The sequence below is a fragment of the Mugil cephalus genome, chromosome 19 (assembly GCF_022458985.1).
Source record: "Mugil cephalus isolate CIBA_MC_2020 chromosome 19, CIBA_Mcephalus_1.1, whole genome shotgun sequence".
NCBI lineage: Eukaryota > Metazoa > Chordata > Actinopteri > Mugiliformes > Mugilidae > Mugil > Mugil cephalus.
In genome coordinates, this window is record NC_061788.1 from 20,741,241 (window position 1) to 20,755,140 (window position 13,900).

Here is a 13,900-nt window from a genome sequence, read left to right on the forward strand (position 1 = left end):
CCCCTCCGCCTGTGTCGCTTTGCGGCAGGATTTAGGCTGATGCAAAGTTACATGTGCGACTGAGCAGACATCCGCAGACGGTCTTGGGCTTCTAGTTCCATTTTTTTTTCTGTCTAATAAATATATCATCAGCGGACTCCTGTTTTACTAGGGTCAACATGGCGACCGAGGTAAAAAAAGGTGTGGAGACACTCTCAATCGGTAAGAGAGATATTAGCTCATTCAGAGCTAGCTAGCAGGTCAGCCAGCTCCCTGTCTTTGATATTGCATCAGTTGCGGTGAGTTTAACAATTAGCTCGTTAGCTATTGTTGGTTTCCGATTCTCTCATGTGCTCACACAGAGCGTGTGCACCCGGTCACTGGGTTTATTTGAAGCCCCCGAAGGACCGATAGCCAAAGATAAGAGCTCCCGGCTAAGAATAGGATAGCATCCAGCACTGACAGCTGGCCAGTTGCAATGCCGGAGCTGGGCCGTTGCGTCGATCCAGAAACGGATTCAATGAATCAAGGCGGCCAAGCTTTGTAACGTTACGGCCTTTCAACTAGACCACGTAAATAGTATGCGACGGTCGTTGTCAGTTATTTCATCTGACAGCAGAGCAGACACGTTGAACGTACTTTCGGTTTTGTCTCACAACGTGCCACCCCTAATATGATCCGAAGGCGCGTGTGGCCTAAGTGTAGATTATTGGAGTTAATGTGGAGGATAAACTTTCTTTTACTTTCTTTACATAATCTACAATGTTGGCTTGATGTGATTACTGGGAAGATCCTTTTTTTAGTAACATTTTATTGTTCTGTAATAACGGCGTCTTATATCAACATGTATATTTTCTGTATTAGAAGATGAGTAAATTGATTTAATTACCAATCGACACTATTTTGCAAGTAAACGAGAAAAATGAATTTATACTTCCTGGTTTTGAAAGAAGGTCCCTGTAGGGAGTGGTCCTCACCTTGCTTTTGACCCAGACCGCATTCCAATCCCTAACCCCTCTCCCTCTCTTTCTCTAGGAGAGCTGTATGTGTCCGACAAGTGTGGCAGCGACCAGGATGGAGACGGCACGCAACAGAAGCCCTTCAAAACGCCTCTCAAGGTAAGCGGAGTTCAAATTGCTGGAAAATCAGCGGGGATTATATTGTTGATGCCCACGCCTCATTGTGTTTCTGATCCTCACAGGCTCTACTGTTTGCTGGGAAGGATCCATTCCCGACCATTTATGTCGACTCACAGAACGAGGGAGAGGTACGGTTTCTGTTTAAGTTTAGACTATTAATATGTATGTTTTTATTCATGTTCATGTTCCTGTTAGACTTGTGTGTTTTGTACCCAAATTTGCCGTATTTTTTATTTATTTTTTCAACATGTTTTCCTTGGCATCCTCAGCGTTGGGCAGTGATCTCCAAGACGCAGATGAAGAACGCAAAGAAGGCCTTTAACCGCGAGCAACTGAAGACCGATGCCAAGGATAAGAAGGAGGTTTGTGTTCCAGAGTTCACTTCTCATCTGCTAATGCCAGCTCTTTTAGTTTCTCTTCTCTGCATGCTTCCTCTTACCCCTGAGTCATAAAGAGTCCCTTGAGGACATGTCTTCTCTCTTCCCTGTGTTGCAGTTTCAAGATAAGAAGTCCAAACTTTCTTAATTAATGTCCTTTCTGACTTATAAAATCTGAGCGCAGCACGCCACGAAAGAAACTTAAATAAACATACACATCAAATATGTACAAAGGAAAAATAGGAATAGTAGAAGTGGTGAACGTGGAAGGTGAAACGAATTTGTCTCTTTAAGGGTTGTCTTGATGTTTGTTGTGCAGGCAGAGGACGGTGAGAGGAGAGAGAAGAACTTGGAAGAAGCCAAGAAGATCATCATTGAGAAAGACCCCAGCCTCCCTGAGCCTGAAAAGGTCGGTCATTGTTTTCGTTTCGTGTGTTACATTATAATGCCCTCAAAGGCTGTGCATAATCATTAAGGTTGTGTTCACACCAGAGCTGTTTGGTCCGCTTTAAACGGGCCACAGTTTGCTTCCTCTGATCTACTTAGTTTGGGCATTGTGACAGCTGAACCGAACTCTGGTGCAGACCAAACAATTGAACTCTGGTCCCCTTGGAATTGCAGGTCTCAGTTCGCTTGCAACTTTTGGAATTGTTTTGGAAAATAATCGATTGCTTTTTATGATAATACACATAACACATAATTTGCAGTGCGTTCATGGTTAACCTCCACTCTACAAAAGCCTTGTATTTTGTGAAGCGGCCAAGTAACTTTAGTTTGAAAGGCGACGGACACACATGTCGGACCCTGTCAGGTTCAGTTACTGTCTTATGCTGCGATTTGCACATTTAAAAAAAAAAAAGCAGAAAAAAGCATTTGTTGTAATGGTAACGTTACTTATCAGTTTACGGTTAATTCCCCGCCAACATTGTCTAATCAACAAGCGCCCATTTCAACCATGTGATATTGCTCAGAAAGTTTGGTGCCAAAACAACCTTTATTTGCTTTTTGTGTCAAATAAAAAGACAAGTATGAAATAAATACAGGGGTCCTTACCTGATTCCCTAACCCCAAAACAGGAGAAATCAAGAAAACAAAACTGGCATCTCATTCATACTTGGCAGACCTGTGGTGGTAAATTCAGACATGGAGTGAACTGTGCAGAGAGAGTGGAGTGGTTCAGCGCTTGATGGGTTATAGGAAAAGAGGAGAGTGCCTGGCGTCTCCAGTGAAGGCCTTTTGAAACTCCATTTCCGCAGGTCTGGCCGGACTACAAGAAGCTGAAACAAAAAATGAAAAATGGGGAGGAGCACAGTACCAGACAGGAAGTCTTAACAATATAGCCCTGCTTTCTTTTGCTATAAAGTAAATATTTTTTTATGAACTGAAAACTGGACAAACAGTGCACAGGACAGTAGGTTTGGAAATAAATAAAATTATATTAAAGTCACAATCTGAGAATAAGAGGTAGACAGTCATTTCTAAATTATGCCATGTGGATGTTTGGGAATGTGGTAGTGACTGTCGACTTGAATCGCCACCAAAACTGACAAAAATAAACAAAAAAAATGTGTATTGAGTACACTTGGGCTGCACTGTCACAACAAAAACAGGGTTGCAAAGTTTATGGTGTTGGAAGCTGGCCATCCAGCAGTGTGGTGTACACATGATCTAGGAGAATACAAGTAAGAAAAGAAATGAATCACCAGAGGGAGAAATTTAGTGTATTTAAAGTCAGGTTGACCAGTGTTTAATATTAAAAGATTGGTATTGGCTCGAGGCAAAAATAACTGATTGGGACACCCCTTGGGTTTTAACACGAAGAACTGACATTGTTCTTTATATCCATAAATTATATTTAGGTCTGCTGCAGTCAAACTAGAGTGTTGGTGGTAAATGTGAGAACACAGTGACTTGATTAGTATGAAGCCAAACTACACATTAGTCTTGCATGTTAAAGATGAGTAACACTGACTGTTTGTCCAGGTTAAAATCAACCAACTGGAGGCAAAGAGAGGTCAGAGGGTGAAGGTGTACGGATGGGTTCACCGCCTCAGGAGACAGGGTGAGATACATGACACATGTCTATGTTTGTATTTGTAGGAATTTACAGAGATCATACCATTTATAAGACCAGTCAAACTGCTGCATGTGGGGAGCCGAAAAGGAATGTTCCTTGCAACTTTCATTTATTTCATTTATTTTTTTGTCCTCTTCAGGCAAGAACCTGATGTTCATCGTGCTGAGAGATGGAACTGGTTTCCTCCAGAGCGTCCTGTCCGATAAACTGGTACAGCTTTATTTCTTCCTATCTTGACACTTTGTGACTTATTCGCTTGAGTTCAGACCTTTGTATCTATCCACTCCATTAAGTAGACTAATCTAATGTCTGGTAACATGGCATAAAATGGCATCAGTCTACATGGACAGGACATACGCTGGTGCCAAGCTGGTGGTTGTTAGTCAGGCTGATGCATTGAGCTTTAGTTATTGGTAAAGAATAAATGATTCCTCTCCCTAACAGAAAAAGATTAAAGCCGAGGCGACGTCAACTGACGATGAAATTAGTTTAAGTTTATAAATAATATATTTATAAACTTGAGTCAGTCAAATCGGTATAAATTTAAAGCTGTTTTTTTAACCACACTTGAATACACTGAAGTCTGACCTAGTCCAATTTTATCAGGACCAGGACCAGGACTAGGTTGTAGTTATAATTCTACTATATTTGAAAGATGTGCTAATATTTTCTAACCTTCTCTATGTCTAGGTTCTGAAACTCACATTGTGCTGTGTGCTTGTTTTGGTGCACTAGAGTGAGCACAATTATTCAAGCAAAGTTGTTATAACTATGACTGACTGGTGTGTTGTTGTTGTTTTCTTGTCTTCAGTGCCAGTGCTACAACGGCTTGGTGCTGTCCACAGAGAGCACCGTGGCTCTGTACGGGACCGTGACTCCTGTTCCTGAGGGGAAACAGGTAAACACACCCACTGCAAAAGACACAACCTTGCAAAACCTGTAATTGTACAGAAACTAGGTCACTCAGAGAAGTATTTACCTGTACTGTAGTAACCGGGTTCCAATGGGTAAGTGCATTATAAGGACACGATGGTCTGCCTTTCTGGTTTTTATCATTATCACACTTGAAGAGTTGGTCAAATCAGAGCATGTCATATAATTCAGTTTCCATATGAACCTTCAGCCATAACTGACAACAGTGGCTCTTAGCAGTTTTAAGAACAGTTCCAATGTCAAGGGTAAAAACGAAAGCCTTCTTTAATGAGGACATGAAGCATAAGCATAAGTGTTAAGATAAGATAGGACTTTATTTATCCCGATCAGGAAATTAGAAAGTGCTACAGCAGCAGAACAGAATGCAAAAAGAGAAAACGTAAATATCTTATGGTACAAAAAATATTTACATATTGCATCAGGTTTAAGTAGGTAACCAAAAGACAACTAGTGTAAATAGAGGTCAACCCTCTATTGGTGGTAAGTAGGTTGACTATAAATAATGATATTTGTGAATATGTGAATAGGAAAAAAAAAAACAATTTGCAGTAGGAGTTGCACTGAGTATTGCACAAAAATGACATGAGGTCATGACTGGGATGAGTCAGTATGTACAGATTATTATAAAGGAGGGAGGTGTTCACAGAGTTCTCCTCTCGTCTGCCTCTACCAGGCGCCCGGAGGCCACGAGCTGCACTGTGACTACTGGGAGCTGGTGGGCTTGGCCCCGGCAGGTGGAGCCGACAACCTGCTGAACGAAGAGTCCGACGTGGACGTCCAGCTGAACAACCGTCACATGCTGATCAGGGGGGAGAACGTCTCCAAGATCCTCAGAGTGCGGTCCACCGTGACACAGTGCTTCAGGGACCACTTCTTCAACCGCGGATACTATGAGGTGAAACACTCAGACACAAAGGGGTGGTCAGTTAATTGTTTGAGATGTTGGAGATGGCGCTGTAGAGAGAGCTACGGTAGCAGCTGCTTGAAAGGTCTGATATCGAATCATATGCAAGACCGTGAATTGGTCACATGACAGATCACAGATGCTCTGAGAGCACTGTCAGACATGAAAGTGGATAACATGAGCAAAGACACATGCAACATGTAGAAAATATCTTTCAGAACCAAAGTGTCTCTAAAAAAAATTCATATTGAATTGATTTGAAATCAAAATGATACAGGAAACTGGTAGTAATACTCAGCCCTAGTGTAGATTCAGTTAATAGGGTTAACCTTCGTCATAGTCTGACTGCTTGTGAACACTGCCTTGTGTTTTATACAACAACAATTAAGGAAACGTTAGTAGTGATAGTAGCAATTTACTGCAGCTCTGATGCATCTGTAGGAAACAGAAAATCACTTTTGCTAGTCACAAGTGCTGGATTACATGCTGCATATGTTTCCTGGTGCGTATTTCCTTCAGATAGACGTTTGTATTCTGGATCATAGACCCTAACCATTGCTGATTGGATTGGTTTTCTTGGTACAGATCAGTCCTCCGACCATGGTGCAGACTCAGGTAGAGGGCGGCTCCACGCTGTTCAGCTTCAACTACTTTGGCGAGCAGGCCTACCTGACGCAGTCCTCTCAGCTCTACCTGGAGACCTGCATACCCGCCCTAGGAGACACCTTCTGCATTGCTCAGTCGTACCGAGCTGAGCAGTCTCGCACCCGCAGACACCTGTCTGAGTGAGTCTGGCTAGCTAACACGTTAACAAGACTCGGTCAGGGAAACAAACGTAGGCTTGTGTAGGGACTCAGAACCATAGAGGAAAGAATTTGATCCACCATTTAATACTGAATTATTTTAGTCTTTTAATCCAAGCTGAACTGGTCACGTTATACTGAGTACATGTGTATTTTATAGGTTAGAAGGAAGGATGTGTTTTACTCCCTTTCCATCCTCTTCTGAGCACACGATGCTGAACTGTGATCACTTTGTGGTGTCAGTTTCTTAAGCACCTAATGAGGCTGAAGAAACACTGAATGACTTGTGTCAGAACTTTTATACAGTACACATGGTCGATTTTGCCTTCACACAGTATCATGTGAAATCAAATTCATAGCCAATGATTTACTAGTGTATAGCTGTGTGAAAGCTGAGCTTGACAAGGTGAGGCTGCCTTACAACAGGATTGGAATTTAGGCTAGTAGGTTATTATCAGATAGTACAGATAGTAATCAAATGACAACAGGCCATAAATAAAGTGTTAGTCACACTTTTCAAGCGTCTTCCTCCTGCATGTGAAACATTTTTGTCTTGTTAAAACCCAATTATTCGTGTATTAATTTGTGTGTTTCTGTGTTCAGGTACACTCACATCGAGGCCGAGTGTCCCTTCATCTCATTCGATGATCTGCTGAACAGACTGGAGGACCTGGTGTGTGACGTGGTGGACCGCGTGCTCAAATCCCCCGCCGCACCGCTGCTCTACGACATCAACCCGGTACGCCACGGTTCACCGATTCACAGAGCAACTTCGCAGCTTTGTTTCGTTCTTTTCAGCAAAAGCGGTCAAAAGCAGCAGCGCAATCACAAAAAATAATCTCAGGGTCCATTAATAAAGAGGTTCTAGTTCCTTCGCTTATACTGATATTAATGTAGATTTTTTTTTGTTTTATGTCAGAACTTCAAACCTCCCAAGAGGCCGTTCAAGAGGATGAACTACACCGAAGCCATCGAGTGGCTCAAAGCGCACGATATCAAGAAGGACGACGGCACTTACTACGAGTTTGGAGAGGTGACTGTTGAACACAACACATCTAAACACACACCATCCTATTATCTATGTTTATTAGACTGTTTCTACAGGGAAGGTTGACTCATATAGGTTATAATATTTATTTGTAGCGTCATGTGGGTTATAGATCATCAGGTAAATCAATATACACGATAAACAAATCATTGACTAAAATGTGCAAAAATGTTATAGTATATAAATGTGCAAGGAGAAACTATAGCAGCAGAGTCCAAAGTATCCTGACGTGGTCCAGGCTGTAGTTTATTAGTTGTGTAGCAGGTCTATTGAAATTGTTGTCAGTCAGAAAAGAAGGGCTGTAGTTTTCAAACACACCTGTAGAGGTCACTGTGGTATTTAAGTACAGCTCCAATGTACTGCGTCAGTCTTTCCTCTTTAATGTGTGTTTGAGGAGTTGTGTCCCTGCAGTTATCATTTTGCTGACGCATTTGTTGGTTACAAGGATTTAGCACTCATTAAGTGCATTGAAGATAAAAAAAAAAGATTCAATCAAACCTGGGGGATCAACAGCATTTTATGTTTTGACATTTTATACGTGGTTGATCTGAACTCAAATACTCAGTTTTGAATCGCCTGTCGTCTCTCTCTCAGGACATCCCCGAGGCTCCAGAGAGGCTGATGACCGACAGCATTAACGAGACCATCCTGCTCTGCCGTTTCCCAGCTGAGATCAAATCCTTCTACATGCAGCGCTGCCCCGAGGACAGGCGGCTCACTGAGTCGGTACGAACCTCAGACGCAAACCCTGGACATGTGCACATAAAAGGATGGCCATGTTCTACAGAAAGATCCATGTTCACATTTTATCCATTTCTGACGTCCACGATTAGTGATTCTGAGCTATTATAAAAAGCAACTAAAAACAAACTTCAAAAGACACAGAGGGATTCAATTTGCTGCATTTATCACTTTATTTATTGACCTTTTACTTTTATTTGAATTATCATGTAGTTATGTTATTGTCACCACCCACCTACTGTTATATGTTAAGTCTAAAAATCTTCCAGAATATTATTTGACCATGGTGGGAGTTTTGACACTAAATGAAGTGTCAACATTAATCTACTGAAACAAAATAATAGACCTGTGTGCATTTAATTAGTGAATAAAAGCAATGTTTGAGTTCACAAATTGAGCAGAGAGTGTAACACTGATTTACTAAGTCTTACTGAAATATGGTGGAGTAAACTCCTAAAAACAGGGAAACTTAAAGTAAAATAAAGGCCTGTCTCTGATATGGTTTTCTGCTATCTGACCTGTATGGTGTGTGTGTGTCTGTGCTGCAGGTTGATGTGTTGATGCCCAACGTTGGTGAGATTGTTGGAGGCTCAATGCGTATCTGGGACGCTGAAGAGCTGCTGGACGGATACAAAAGGGAGGGGATCGACCCAACCCCATACTACTGGTACACTGACCAGGTAAAGGCTCTGTTATAGTACTGCAGGACTGGGCACTGTAACCTACACATGTAGCCTATGCTGGTGAGAGCATAGCATTTGTACTTAGGCGCTCATCAGTCTGACTCACCCTGTAACAACACCACCAAAACACTAGTGGGCGCTGTGACTTTTGTGAGAGTTTGATTAATTGTTGTTTCTACTTGCTGCTTCACTTTCAACAATGGCGGCTGAAACTTTGGCCATTTTTCATTTTCACCAAAGACGAGTCCTACAAATGTTTGTATCTCCAAACCTCCTCAGTGAACCTTTCCTCGATGTGTTCTGTCTAAAACTCTCAATTTGAAAATTGCGGTGATGGAGAAGCAGCTGGAAATACTCGAACGGAAACACGCTCTCTGGAACAGCTGGTCCGACCCCACTGAGCCTGATTTGCTTAATCCGTTCCTGTGTAGAGCCCTGTCTTAACTTTGTTACGTGCTGTTGTGAATGGTGTGTATTAACAGGCTTTCTTTGTGTGTTTCAGAGGAAGTACGGCACATGTCCTCATGGGGGATACGGTTTGGGTCTGGAGCGTTTCCTCACCTGGCTGCTGAACAGACATCACATCAGGGACGTCTGCCTGTACCCTCGATTCATCCAGCGCTGCAGACCCTGAGCCACATCTATACGCCAACATACACTCACACAAACACACACAACACACAGTACGACACAAGTACCTCCAGGATATGGCATGTGGCAGCACTCTGTTAGCCGTGCTGCACATTAAGTCAAATTACAGAAACGAGTTTTGTTTCGTTACTCGATTTATTTTCTGCATTACACATAAATTCTGAAAGCTTAGCAGCTTTCCAGTGAACTCTGTCACCACAGACTCAGTTGGATATTCCACGTGCAGTGCTCTGCCTGAAACCTTAAATCTTCCATCTTCCCCTTATTAGCCCTGTGACTAATTCTGATCATTTCTGCCTCTACACATGTTGTCTTATGGCGGATTATTGAACTAGAAATGAACAGTTTTACTGTTCTATAAGTCCTTATAACAAAATGATACCTTTCTGCACTATACATTTATTTTTTTACTATGATTTATTAGCAATGCGGCTTTAAAATGGAATTTTAAAGTTTTCGAGATAACTTTGTAGCCGTTTAAGTAAACAGTCACATGAACCTTCAAAAGAACTTTTGACAACTTATCATGTTTCTTCAAAGGCAGAACAGAATCCTGTCACAAAAAGGTCTGAAACTTAGAGGGTCAGAATTGAGGGAATAACAGAAACTGACGTAAATCGGAGCACAAAACATGAGATGGAAATCTACGATGACGGTTCATTTTAAGATTTCAAAAAATTACAAGTTACACACACACACACACACACCTTCCTTCTGCTTCCTCATTGTGCCAGGTGACCACTGTCCATCAACAGTTGGTTCAAAGTAATATCACAAAAAAATAGCGCTACTTCTTCTGCACACTGTTTCTTGTTCATGGGAACAATTTACTTCTTTTCTAAATTAAATCCAGCCTTGTCTGGAAATCAAAGGTAGAAATAAACCGTGGGCAGCGGTCTGTCCGTCATATTCCACCATCTGAAGTCCTGGTGGTTTAGAAATGTGACATTATTCTCGATCTCTTTCTGTCTCTGTCTGCTCTGCCTCTTCATATGATGAACCTCCTACTCAATTAACTGCACTTAAATAAAATGTGACTCAAACATGCGCTTGAACGAGGTGTTTCTTCCGTTTGACTTTTTCCGGTCTCTTTGTCTTTGGATGGCAGCTAATGCCATGAGAGATTATTCACCTACTATATGGTTGATGTAAGTTTTTATGTTGAGGCAAACTGAGTTACCAAATGAAAAGGCAGGGTGCTTCATGACAGCCACAAATGACAAATTATGGCATGAAATGGAGACAAACCTGGAAACTGGTAAGAAATATACCTTGCAGTCAATGTCAATGGACATTTAGTGCAATTCAATTTTTTTTTAAATGCAAACAAAGTCAAAACAAAAAACTTTGGTCTTCATTGTCATATACCAAATGAATAGACTTCCTTTTCCTGCAAAAACCACTCAGTAAAATAATACAGTAAATGTTCACTGTGACATGGACATCAACACAACTTAAAATCATACATTTCTACAATAGGTTTAAGAATAATTTACTGTGAGATCACTTTACTGCATTTGTGCCTTAATTATGGGTTATTATTAGTATATTATATCATTGTTGTAACATTGCCTGTAACATTTGTTGGAAAATATTTCATTAACTCGATAAAGTTCTGTGTTTTAGGAAATAATTGCATTTAAGGGCGTGGTTCGTGTTACCTGTTATTCCAGCTTGTTTCACTTATGAGATTGTTTGACTTTTGATTAGCAAAAACAACGATGCCATTTTTATCTATTTATTTAGTACTGTTGTTATTCACTCCAGAACTTAACTAAAGAAGTAAGGTATGACTTCATAAAAGTACAGCATGAATTAATATTACCTGCCACAAAATGTGAACACCAGAACACCACCCTTCTCAAGGGCCTCCTTCAAGGACTGCTGGAGGTTCCTCACTGTTCCTGGTTCCACTGTTTTTTTTTTTTTTTTCTTTTCAGGTCCTCTTGCGCCTCGATTGCAAGAACCTTCATAGTGGATGCTGTCTCTAGGTTCTTGGCCATGTAACTGAGTCTTTCCTCCTCCCATTGGCAGTGTTGATCTGCCATATGTTTGCAGGACGCTCAGTGCCACTTTAGCTCTGATGGTTTCCTCCACCTCTTATTACAGACAGCTCTCAGCTGCCTTCCTTTTTACTTCCTCTGTCTTGACTGCTTCTTCAAGCTGTTGAACCTGCAGGGAAGCATTTCCATGCATTGTGTCCTGTTTGCAGAGCTCCTGACGGAAGACAGCCATGTCTTCTTTAGCCTCGTTTACCCGTGTTCCTTGATCTGCTCTACCTCTTATTGTAGAGCAGCGTTGTCTTGTTCCAGTGAAGAAATCTTCTTTGCCTTGTTCTCCAGAATTTTGTGAAACGCCGGCTCAGAGATCTGAAGTAGAGCGTCGTTCTGGTTCCTGGCAGTGGCACATTGAAGTTGGACTGTGTCCTGTGGTTTTTTGGTTGTGTTGGCGCGTAACATCTGAGAGTTGGATGCACTTTATCCTCTGCAGGTTGCTGTGTGGCAAAGGTAGAAGCTGGAGAAAATGCTTTGTCACAGGTAGTTCTGGAGTTTCTCTTTGGGGAACAGTAGATGGCTCCACTTTCAGAGTTTGCTCAGACTGATATTTGTGTGTGGATGGTTGTGTAGGTGGCCGTTCTATCCCCTCTGGGCACTTGGATGGTTGCGGTTGAGGTCTCACGTCTCATGCTTGTTGTTTTTCTGCTCCTGTTGCATGAAGGGTTGAGTCTGCTCTGTCTGGAGTGCTGGAAACTCACAATCTTCAGGCTGCATGCTGGAGTTTTGCTCAACAACCTCTTGGACATAAGATGTGATTTTCCAGGAGTTTGCTGGCTGAGATATCTCTAAGGTTGCTCTTTCGTAGCAGACTTCTCTCGAAGGGCAGAGACACGTTGTCGACCTGTAATCAGAGGTTTCTTTGCTTTACATTGATGTCAGTGTTTTCCTATTATGTGGCCCTATGCTATATTTAAAGCCTCCAGACTTCATTGGCAGAAATGTTGCTTTTACCTTATAAAACACAGGTGTTACTGGTCTGCTGCTGCCCTGACGTGTTAGTTAGATCCAAATGAACATGCTAAAGCCACTGAGTCATTCAGGGGTAGACCCCAGTCCACATGTTCTGCAAGGAACCACTGAGACTGTCATCACCATCCCAATCCCAGTGTGGTTTGGAAACTGCACTGCAGTCCTTTTGGTACTCATGCACTATATTGCCTTTACACTCATATGAACTTAAGTGACATCCCATTGTTAAACTGGTAGGATCAGGTTAAAAACTGCACAGGTATCTCTGGAGCAGCCTTTCCATCACTACAGGACATTTATGCAACCAAGAGCTATCAGGAGAGCCCACAACATCTCCAAGGACAGAACACACCTGCAACACCACCTCTTCACACTGATGCCATCTGGGAGATGCTGCAGGAGTGTGAAATGGAGGACAACAAGACTAAAGAACAGTTTCCTCAGGTCACTTGCTCAGACTTTCAAGGTAAGAATCTCATTGTATGGTCTAAACCTCTGTTGTTTTCTTTCTGCTGAGCATATGACAGTAAACATCTTGAACCCTGTTAGTGGACTATGGTCTCCTGGTCAGTGTCCCTAAACTGGGGGCTTGCTGAACGCCTTCTGCTGTGCAGTGATCCATTTACTGTGGATGGATATACACCAAGCTGCAGTGCATCTAGTTACCACTAGATGGCTAAGTGTACCAACAATAAAGTGAATAGGAAAAACATACAACTTCACAAAAAAATACAAAGGAAAAACAAACTTCCAGGAACAGGATTGAATGTCTTTAGAAGCTGTTCTTAGAAGCTCTTTACTGGTGAGCTGTTTGAACACACCTCCTCTTTGACCCTGTTCCTGTTTTATAAGGAAGAAGGAAACACAGCTCTCAGTTCTGGACAAACTGGTACCATTTAAAATAAATGGAAACAAAAGCTACACCCATTGTATGTAAGTGACCTTTTACATTTCCTTCTTCCTTTTAAAAAGAAGAGAGCCTGTACTTCATTAACTACCTTCAAGTAGTCTGATGAAAGTAATAAATCAGATTACTTGGAGGTAGTTGCTTAAAGAGCCTGTCTTGACCTAAGGCTGCTCAGATTAAAGCTGGTACCTGGCACTGGAACATTAATGTAATTCTAAATAATTCAATTCAATTCAATTCAGTTTTATTTATAAAGCGCCAATAACAATACAAATCGTCTCAAGACGCTTCACAAAAACCAGCCTGCAACCTCCAGAGCAAGCCTGAGGGCGACGGTGGCAAGGAAAAATAAGCAACCTCAGGCACACAGAGCAGAAAACAAAAAGTCATAAACTGTCCAAAGACATGGTCACGCATTCAGTCATGTAACAGTGCTGCTGGGGAAAAGTGTGAATATATAAACAGCAGATAATGATATTACATGTTCTTGTTCTTATTGTGATCAACCCCCTCCTCATTCCTATTCCTCCATTCACAAGCTTGAAACCAGGTCAAAAGGTGAGCAGCTAGAACTATACCTTATCTCTGAACACGCACACAGAGAAGGAGGGTGTGGTCAGCATGGGGCGGTT

General features: G+C 41.8%; 1 protein-coding gene across 2 annotated transcripts; it reads left to right on the plus strand.

Moving 5' to 3' along the window:
• On the plus strand, positions 1-10,382 carry nars1 (asparaginyl-tRNA synthetase 1). 2 transcript variants are annotated; one of them, XM_047569690.1, is made up of 15 exons: positions 1-201; positions 1,015-1,097; positions 1,181-1,246; positions 1,388-1,480; positions 1,815-1,904; positions 3,479-3,557; positions 3,712-3,782; positions 4,384-4,470; positions 5,179-5,400; positions 5,995-6,194; positions 6,816-6,951; positions 7,132-7,245; positions 7,855-7,986; positions 8,550-8,681; positions 9,187-10,382. In XM_047569690.1, the coding sequence occupies exons 1-15, from the start codon at positions 159-161 to the stop codon at positions 9,316-9,318; spliced, it is 1,680 nt and encodes a 559-aa protein (XP_047425646.1). In that variant the 5' UTR covers positions 1-158; the 3' UTR covers positions 9,319-10,382. The 2 variants fall into 2 exon arrangements, with proteins under 2 accessions (XP_047425646.1, XP_047425647.1); XM_047569691.1 differs by having other exon boundaries at positions 1-180.
• Positions 10,383-13,900: the final 3,518 nt, after the last annotated feature.